General features: G+C 60.8%; 1 protein-coding gene across 1 annotated transcript in view; it reads left to right on the plus strand.

Moving 5' to 3' along the window:
- Positions 1-4,885, plus strand: part of LOC114501809 (contactin-6) — a 128,674-nt gene extending 123,789 nt beyond the window's left edge. Inside the window, 3 exon segments of the mRNA XM_036030243.1 lie at positions 2,958-3,070; positions 3,873-4,041; positions 4,720-4,885. Of these exon segments, the coding sequence (XP_035886136.1) occupies positions 2,958-3,070; positions 3,873-4,041; positions 4,720-4,847 (410 nt within the window). The 3' untranslated portion in view covers positions 4,848-4,885.
- Positions 4,886-10,316: the final 5,431 nt, after the last annotated feature.

Genomic DNA, 10,316 nt, shown 5'->3' on the forward strand with positions numbered 1-10,316 from the left:
CTGCCTGGGGACAGGGCCCCGCATGAAGGGTGGTGGCTGGTTGCTGCCGCCTCTGGCCCGGGGACGTGGACGGGCCGGGTTCACACCAGCGTCCTGCAGGGGAGGCAAGGGCACAACCGGGCATGCTCTGCTGGGGCAGGAGCTCCTCTTCCCGGCCGCACACTGTTTCTGCTCTCGCACGCCGGAGAGGCACATGCACTGCTCGTGGCAGCAGGCCTCTCAGCACACGCACGCTCTTTGGAGTCCGTGTCCTGACGCGAGAGAGCCACGAACCCGTGGAGTCTGAGGGAGGCTGAGGTGCGACACCACGGCCGCCGGCAGCAGGAGGGGCTGCACCTTTAACCTCGGCGTTCCCACTGCCTGTGGCCCTGCAAAATGACAGGTGGCCGAAACAGTCTGAACACCAAGTGGCCCGGAGTTTCCTTGCCATTACAGACAGTTGTCCTGTCCGCAGGGGACACAGGGGTCCCGCACACATGGCCCCACCTCCGGGCAGCAGCCAGAGCCCCACGGTTGAACTGCGGGTGCTCAGCGGACCCCCAACCTGAACCAGGGCAAGACACTGCACGTCCCTGCTCTCACTCACCTGTGTGCAGGGGGGAGACCCCTCGTCCTCACCACCTCCCCCGAGGTTGGCGTGGCACCGGTGAGGCACTGCCACAGGCGCGCCGTGGAAACCGCAGAGCACCAAGGAACTCGGGAGGAGACACACTGGCGGCGGACAAAGGCCTGGGGGGCGTCTCCGTTTCAGCGGAGGGCTGTGCGCTGAGGGTCCACAGCCCACTCCCCTGTGCTTGCTGGCTTGACCTAGACGAGGTGGGGGTGGCCTGGACCGCTGGCCCCATAAAGAAGGATGGTGTCATTGTCACGTCCCGGAGGGGGCTTGCTCCTGTGGTCCCTCCGGGGTGCTAACCTCACTGGGCTGCTCCTCCCCAGCCCATCAGACAGCCCCACCGTGTCACCTGCGGGTCTGCCGCCAGCCCAGACCATCACCAACGCGGCCTGAGACCATCACACGGGACCCGGAGTGGCCTCCCTCCAGCCACCCAGGGGCCTAGTCAGACACTCAGGACCCGTGAAACCTGCTGGGGTGCAGGGTTCAGCGAGGCCCTGTGCTCTCGACCAATGCAACCAAACGCGACGGCACGAATAAGTGCAGTGCAGGGCGGCGGGTCCACAACGCGCAGCAGGGGCCCAGTGCCACAGGGGCGGGGGGTCAGGGGGGTCAGACCGCTGTCTCTGCCGTGCCCAGCTGGGCTGTGACTGGGGGAACAGCGGGGACGGCCCCGGGGGCTGGGGTGGGCAAGGGGACGTGAAACACAATGTCCCTCACGCCACCCTCCTCCAGGGACACGGGCTAAGTAGCGGCTGAGTCAAAACCCCACGGAGAGCGTCTCCCCACCAGCGCTGCAGCACGTTGGACGCTACGCCCCTCCGGCCTCTCAGATGCCGGTCCAATGCCGGACGAGTCTGCCCGGGCAGTAGTTCCGTCTTTGCCTCTGCCTACAAGCCGAACTACTTTTAGTCTCTCCAGATTTTCAAATCTCGGAGATGATCATGTGGCCTGCGGTCTTTGAGAAGCAGCGGGGGGCATGGGGAAGCACTAGACTGGAAGCCTCAGGGCGGGGGTGGGGGGACTCGGGGTTCCCTCACCTTGCGGGAGCTGCCTGCTCCTGGAGGAGCCCTCCCCCCGTCTTGCACTCCAGCTTTCTTGCACGTGAACCCTTCTGGGTGGCCCAGACCCACCGACCCGTGTTCCCACTGCCTTCCTCCCAGACAACATGAATTTCAGGGAACTCCAAGCCACAGCGTGGACTTGAGGGGGATCCCGCCCGCCCTCCGTGATGATGTTCCTTTTCCTGGGACCCCAGCAGCTGAGCTTCTTTTTATTTAAAGATTTTTTTAAAGATTTTATTTATTTACTTTTAGAGAGGGAAAGGAGGGAGAAAGAGAGAGAGAGAGAAACATCAATGTGCGGTTGCTGGGGGCCGTGGCCTGCAACCCAGGAATGTGCCCTGACTGGGAATTGAACCTGTGACGCTTTGGTTCGCAGCCTGCGCTCAATCCACTGTAGCTATGCCAGCCAGGGTGCAGCTGAGCTTCTGTCAGGTGACATTCATCCTTTCTTGCTCCCTGCCCCGGCCGACAGGGCCCAGGTAGACACATGGCCAGGTGGAGTCCGTCACCAGCTTTGTCTTGGGAACTCTAGCCTGGCCGTCTCCAGCCGGGGGGTGGGCCGTCCAGCCTCAGGTGCTGGTGGACGGTCCCAATCCCCACCTCGCACCCTGAGGTACGGCAGTCAGGTGGCCCAGCGCAAGGCTGGGAGCACACAGCAGACACCCCCGTGGGAAGCTGGCAAAACACCTGCTTGGCGTTCTAACACTTCCTTTGGTCTCCCCTGAGCCCACGCCACATTCTGCCACGAGGTCTAAGAGATTCCCCTGGACCCTCCACGATGCATTTCTAACTTTTCCTTAAAACACCTTGAACTGAGGGTTACCCCCAGCCGGAGCCCTAAGTCAAGCCCGAAGGGTAAAAGGTGACAAAGAGTGAACGCTTCTAGGCTCCTGTGTGCGAAGGGTCTGCAGCCTGAGTGTGTTTGGGTGCACCCTGATGGACGGCCGGGGGAGCAGGGACGAAGGGGCCCCCGTGGATCTGCAGCACGACAAAGTAAACAAACTCAACCCCAACGTCTAACAGATGAAAACTGGACGAGCCGCCGAGAGCCATCAGCAATTCCCAAGTCTGACACGGACGTCCCCAAGCGACCAGAACGCGAGCGAATTCGCTCCTCTAATTAGAATTAAAACGATACGCCCAGTGGTGCCGGAAACGCTGCAGCTCCCTCCCTGCCAAGTCACCCGAGACGCACTGCCGCTGCTTCTCGCGTGGGTGGGCCTGCGGCGTGCCCGTGAGCTCGCTAACGCCCATCTCGCTGTCGGACCCTCTCTCCGCAGCGCCCAGCCAGCCGCCCGCCAACATCGCCTGGAGGCTGCGGGACTCCAAGCTCTGCCTGAACTGGGAGCACGTGCGGACCATGGAGAACGAGTCGGAGGTGCTGGGCTACAAGGTGAGCGCTGGGGTCCCCCGCGTCGGTCCCACCGGCCGGGTCGCTGCAGGGCCAAACAGCACACCCGTGTCCTGCGTGTGGGGGTTTAGGGCTCTTAAAAAAAAACAAACAAACACATGTCTCAGACAGACCTGGCCTTGCTGTCGCTAACTTCCTCACTGAGAAGTTTTCTGCCCCGAGGTCCGTCATGGGTCACGGAGCGGGGAGAAGATAACACCCTAGTTCGCAGGGATTCTTCTCCAAGTGGCTGTCCTGGCTGTCCGAGGGTGGTGGCTTACGGGGGTCGGTAATGCGAGGTGAGACTGAGGGCAAAGAATGGTGTTCACCTAGGCTTTCTAGAACGCAGGCTGCAGTGGGACGCGGTGGTTCACCGACATAAAAGGAGTCGGACAGGAGCGCGGTCACACACCCAGCGCGAGGCCTGTCCGTCGGTCCATCGGTGCTGACGGACATTGAGCACCCCCCCAGCACTGGCCTGCGCCCGGGGATTTGTGACGCGTCCGCAGTCAGCAGTGACTTCTGGCAGCCCGCTGCGGCGGTGACCGCCTCGAGCTAGTTCATAAACGGAGACGACCCTATTGTCCTTCCAGAAGCGCTGGCCCCAAAGCAGGTGTTTTCCCAACCCCGCACGTTCAAACCCGGGCCTGCGTGGCGCCTCTCCATCCCGGGGGCTGGCGTGTTGGCGGTGACGTGTCTTCTGTGTCCCTTATGCGTGCCTGAAACCCAGAAGGGGATCACGTGGTCCCTTCACGCGGCCCCTTCACGCGGTCCCCTCACGCGGTCTGGCCTGCCGTTTCCACAGATCCTATACCGGCACAACCGGCAGAGCGAGACCCACGTGCTGGAGACCAACGACACGTCGGCCGAGCTGCGGGCGCCGCTGGAGGAGGACTACCTGGTGGAGATCCGGGCGGTCAGCGACGGCGGGGACGGCAGCAGCAGCCGGGAGATCAGGATCCCCAGGGTGTCCAGTAAGTGGCGGCGGGGGCGCTGCTGCGGGCGCGGCCCCAGCCGGCCGCGGTGCGGGGTGCGGGGTCCGGGCTCCGTGAACGGTGCCGATCCTGGTTCAAATGCCGGGTGGAACCACAGAGGTCCCTGTTGCCATTTTCCACTGTGAGCAAGAGGTGATGAGTCAGTTTTCCTTTAAATAGTCCCTGAAATGTGCAACATGTTTACATAACACGAACAGCTTTATGGCTCCTCACTTGAATCTCAAACGAGAAAAGTGACTGTGTGCCCCGGTGCGTGATTCCACCCGTGGGGCAGAAATCGCAGTTTTCCCACGGATACACACACGCAGGGAGCGCAGATGTGAGGCGTGTGGGTGCGTGCTGGGCCCCACACCCGTGGCGGAGGCGTCACGGGTCCATCACGGCATTCACGCTGAGTGGAGTCGCAGACCCACTCATGTGACCCACAGCCCGGGTCAGTTTGGGCAGTTTTAGTTTTTCCTTTTTGCTTCTGGAGCAGACACCCTGGGACAGAGGGCGGGGCGCCCCCCGAAAGGAAGCACGCTGCCAGTGGGACGGGCACAGTCCTCCACGTTCTCAGGACAGAAGTGACGGCACGCACCCGGGTCGCGGAGAATCGGCCCAACACGCCATGTCATTCTCTCCCAGGACACACTGTTCTCTTTATCCACGTTGCAGGTCTGAGTTCCGGAGCAGTTCCCGTGTCGGAACCGGGCGACCGTTTCCTGTCAGTGGCCGTCGTGATTTCTCACTGTTTTGCTCTTGGCCCGCTCGTACGACGAATAAACCCGCCACCCGTCTCCTGAGGGTTCCGAGAGCGAGTCCTCCTGTAAATAAGGCCCCCAGCCCCGGCACAGAAACGTTCTTATTACAGACTTGTTTGGAAAGTAAAAAAAAAAAAAAAGTATATTATTAAGATCTTGTAAATATCTACGGTACAGTAATAAAACAATTTTAAACACGTTTGCATTTTAAAGTTTGCACATGATTGCACAGTGAGAAGGTGCCAAATTAAGCCGTGAAGTTTTCACTGCGGTGGCTTCTGAGAGACTTCCAGGGAGGGTATAAATAACTCCCCTCGTTGACGATGATAAATACGAAATAGATTACAGTCATCACAGCCAAAGTGTGCATTTTTATATGCTATCAGCAATTTACTTCGGTATTAAAACCTGTCACCCTCCTTGGAAATAAAATAAAATAATGTGCTTGTAGCGGGGTTGCTTTTCAAATGGAAGCATTCCAAAGGTGATGTGCTTCTACCTGTGAACCGAGGTGGGACACGGAATATTTGTACCTGATAATATATCCACACACACGACCTCCTCGAGTCTTTTCCGGAGGTTCAGTGTTAATAATGGCGGGGGACGTGCTTTACGGCAAAGAGAAAAAAAGGAAATAACATCTTCCCAAAGATCTCACCACCCTGATGTGTAGAGAAGAACCCCTCACGGCAGAGTTCCACTTCTTCAGACAGTCCTGTGTGCTGCTAAGGAAGACGTTGCATGAACATGTCTCAGGTAATTATTATACGCTGTTAGCAATGTATGTGGCCTTATTTTTCTACAATAAATAAATCTGGAAACAGCATCATTGCACCAGGTTTTCGGCATGTTGGTTCAAATGTTTCTTTGCCAATCTTCTGTCCGCTGTAAAAACAACCCCTGCGCTGTCCAGAGCTTCGGGAGGCTTTGTGGGAGGACGCCTCGCTGGGGTGAACCTGTTTCAGGCCGGCATCCCGTTCTCAGGGTCACTCGGCGTGCAGAGGGAAAGGTCGAGCATGGGCCGGGGTCATCTGTGTGGCCACCGCTGCCTTTGCCAGCGCCAGGACGACAGGCCTGCGCTTGGGCTCAGCTCCAGCCCCCAGACCAGCCACCGTCCTGTCCTGGGAGTCGGCGGGGAGACACGGCGGTCACAGAGTGGTCACCTCGTTCTCACGGTGCGGCCTCTTTGTTATGTCGAGGAGATTCCAACTCTGCTCATGCAATCCTCACAGCTGGGTCCTGTCACTTCCACCTGTAGAGTAGTTTAGAGCTGTTCTTGGTTCCCAGTGTGGCCGGCTGGACAGTGGCTTGTCACCACGGCGGGCTGGTCCTGGGCCGGGCAGCGAGGCGGACACGCAGCCCAGACTGACCCTCGTCCCCACACGCGGTGCCCTCTGGCCGGGCCTGGAAGGGGCCCCATGAAAGGCGGCCAGGGCCTCGGGCACGCACTCACACAGACAGCCGGCTGCTGCCCGGGCACGGTGTCCGTGGGGGTCGCAGGGCCTGTGAGGCAGCTCGTGGCCTCGATGTTGGCCCCAGCTTGATGTTGGAGACAGACAAGCCTCGTGCACCCCTCCACCCAGCTGGAGGGTGGGGGGGGGGTCCCACAGTCCACGAGGTTTTTGTTCAGGTGATTTAGAGTCACAGCCATTTGCGTGTATGCGTCCCAGGCTGGGCCAGTTTTTGTCAACGGCTCTCACGTTCACACGTGTGGTGTGCTCGGACCCGTACTTGCCCGCGTGTTAAAAGGCTATGTGACTCCACACCTCACACACCCTTTACGTCTTCACCCGTCCGCACTGAACTCTGCCAAGTGTGATTTGGCAGGAAGGTGGTGTGCGATCCCCTGTGCTCAGTGGCTCCGTGGATCCGCCTCTCTGCGGCGGCCAGGACACCGCACCCACCTGCCACCACCTGCTGCAGGTGGCCAGGACGGCAGCCGTGGTGTGCACGCCCCACAGAGCATCCCTGCTGGACACACGGAGCTGCTCTCGCCCACTGCCATGAGTGAACCCGGAGACCCCACTTCCTCGAGTGTCTGACGGACAATAAACCTGGCCTCCCGTGTTTATGTCAGAACCCACAGCACCCCAAGAAAACGAGCACCTCGCCCTGTCCCAGAGCCAGTGCCCTGAGGAGTGGAACCAGGCGGTTCCGAGCCTCCAGCGCGGGAGGGTCTCCTGGGTAACGGACGGCCCCCCGCCTGCAGGAAGGCTCCCTGGGGACCTTGTCACTGGCCGAGTCTGTGGCTGTTCCCGGCTGCCATACACACGGGGTCCCTTCTCCACACCCTCTAGGGGAGGGGAGAACCAGCAGCCACCCCGGCAACGGCCAGAGAAGAAGGGAATGGGGGTCAGGACACCCGACAGGGGACAGATGGCCCTTTCTCTGGAGCTTTGGGCCGCCCGGGTGACTCCCTGCAGACTCAGCCCCACGCTCTCCTCTCCTCCCAGTCACACTGCAACCCCCCGGGTCCGCGTGCCCTCTCTGGGCAGCGGGAGGGGCGCCCGGGACGGCTGACGGCCAGGACAGACCATGGGAGAGGACCCGAGTGGACTGGGCTGCAGATGCGGTCACATGACCATCACCTCCCTCAAGTAACGGGCGGTTCTTGAGCCTGAACCCCGTCCTGGTCTGCGCTCCTTCGAGGGGCATCGGGTTCGGCGCACCCCCCTGCTCCCGGGCCACCGCCTCACCTGCTGTGGAGCTGCCCACTTGGCCCAACCCGGACTGTTCTAGAATGCTTTGCAGAACACGGGGTGGGGGGCGGTTCTAAGAAGTGGACACACAATGCCACCATCCTGGAGTGCCCACAGGGTAGCTCCAGGCGGACCCTGGGAGCCAGGGCAGGCGCAGTGAGAGCTGTCCCTCCGTCCGGCGGAGAGAAGGACCTCGTTCCTACCCGGCGTGGACATCATCCGGCCTCCAGTGGGGTGGACGGTCCGTTGGGGCTGGGAGGGCAACGGTCCTGGGCTGGTTCAAAGGCCCCCGCCCTGAAGCAGCCCAGCAGACGCACGGGGACACCGCGGAACCGAACACCAGGGCCCCCCTCGACCCGCACGAGATGACACAGAAAGGGACCAGCCCGGCGCTCCTTTCGAAGGTCACACACACAGGCTTCGTTTCCAACGCCGTCACCTTCGGGATGAGTCGTGGACTCAGTCTCCTCAGTGTCCTCGTCTGCACGTGAAATGCGGGGACTCGGGGTGCGTGGGGCGCTAGGTCCCCTAAAAGCCCTGCACGCTGGGCCCCTCGCCCCTGCAGCAGGGAGCTCCCCCCACCGGGCACCGACCCAGCCCGCCGCCCGCGGCCTCCACACAGCCGCGCAGCTGGCCCCGGCGTCACCACCGCCCCCTGGCCCTGCGGAGCTCACTCGGCTGGACTCGATGTCACCGACCGACAGGCAGAGGGGGGTCTGCTTCACACACGCGCACGCAGGACCCTCCAGGAGTCCGACCACCCACCCTCCTCTGAGGATCGCGCGTCCCCACGGCTCCCACAAGCAGCACGGCTGTGACAGGGGCCCCTGCTCCGTGGAGACACAGACGGACTCAGTGCAGGGGGGGGGTCAGTCACAGGCAACGTTCGAGACACGTGGGAGAGGGACTCTCTTCTGCTTCCTGTCTCGAACCACCCACTCTCTGAGGAGGCGGCGCTCAGCATGACACCAGGTCACTTTCTGAGTCCGGATTCAAACCATCCTGACTCGGCCAGGAGCGGGCTCCTTCCTTTATGTGAACCAGTTCAACGACTCCGAAGACCAGAGAACGCTTCCCTCACCCTCTGGTGCGTCTTGGAAGACACCGCTGCTTAGAGCACCTCCCGAGAGAGCCGGGGGTCTGAAAGTCACGGCCGTTTGGGTTTCACACCGTCATCCCTCTCGCCCCACGTCCCCAGCGTGGTGAGCGTGACGCTGCGGGTGCAGCTGGCCGGGACCCGCCCATGCCGAGTGGGCAGCGTTGTCCGAGCTGGTGGACGTCACGTGGCCACCACGGGCCTGGGAAATCCCGCCTGCCTTCCGATTAGGATAACCGTGAGAAAAGAATATCAAAATCCAGAGCTTTTTATTGCCTTGACATTTGGAGATTGTTTGCTTTCTAGTTTTCTCCTATTAAATTTGTTTTCTCTCATGAAATTATATGTAGTGGCTATTAGGATTTCTTTCATGTCTTCATAGCTACACAATTTTCATTAAAAAGCCACCGCGTTTCTCCCATTACTTTGAATGTCCCTGGCCTTGTCAGTGTCTGGGGCGGGGAAAATGATGCTTAGAGCACACATTTCGCTTTCTCGAGTGGCTGAGGCAGCCAGCTGGTGGGGCAACTTGTGTCCCTGCGTGTCCCCAGGAAAATAAGTATTTTTGCTAAGCCTGACTAAAATAATAAGGCAGACTAACCTCCAGATGTTGGTGGAACAATATCGTCTTGGGATGAAATTAAAGAAAAATGGAAAGCAGTCATTTGTGAGGAAACAGCAGAAAAGCTCCATCATTCGCCTCTTTCCGGAAGCATCTGCCACAGCCCCGTGTGATTTACCTTCCGCCCTGGAAGACACACCTGTCGCCCCGGGTGTGATGGGGGGCGGAAGCCTCATGGGGAACTGGGAGCTGCGGGGGGCGGGGGGCAGCACCTCGGGGGCGGATGAGGGTGCCTTTGCCCTGGGCGACACATGGTGCTGCTCCCAACCCCCACCACCACCCAGGGCAAGCAAGAGCTGGGCGCGGAGTCCGCAGGCGCTGGAGACTGGTTTCTGGAACAGGGCGTGTGTGTCACGTGGGGACGACCCTCCGACAGTGGCTAATCACTGTGAACCACTTTGTCCGTGACAAGCATTTCGTAAGTTCATTTTCATTACGACGGTTTTCCCCAGGAGTATGCCGACTTCTGGCCGGGGAAAGCACGTGTCGGCGGTGGGGGCTGGGCACCAGGCCTGGGGGGCACGGTCCTTAGGTGGTTTACGTACGAGGCGCTAGTGTTGAGATGCCGGAGTTCGAGGGGAACCCCTAACCGCCCGTGTGGGCTCTCGGGGTTTACTCAGACGTGGAGGGATCTGCTTGTGTTCACGGGGCAGGGGCAGGAGGAGTTTGCTGCCTGCAAAGTAACGTCACAGCATCAGGCTTCCTTCCTCACACGGCGCTCACTCACAGCAACCCCCAGGACTCCCCAGGGCTCCGGCAGTAACCGCGATGAGCGCAGGCCGCCGCCTTCGTCACCCCCGCACTGCGGCGGTCCCAAAGCCCCGCCCTTCCTGAAGAGCCGGCGATGGCCCCAACGCGGGGTTCTGGCATCGGGGCGTGATGCGGACTCGCCAGCCCACGAGGACGTAAAGAAAAGCGTCCCTCTCGTCACCTGGGACGGCGTGGGCGCTCAGCACACAGCACTGCCCCTCCCCCCCCCCCCGCCCGCCCTCTCCACGGCTGCATCGCCCCATGCTTCGGAGCAGCACACCCTAAAATCTCTCTCCCGGGTGAGTTGCCTTCCCAGGGCACCGCACAGAGGGCTTGGGTCCGTC

This window comes from Phyllostomus discolor, chromosome 7 (assembly GCF_004126475.2).
Source record: "Phyllostomus discolor isolate MPI-MPIP mPhyDis1 chromosome 7, mPhyDis1.pri.v3, whole genome shotgun sequence".
Classification (NCBI taxonomy): Eukaryota; Metazoa; Chordata; class Mammalia; order Chiroptera; family Phyllostomidae; genus Phyllostomus; species Phyllostomus discolor.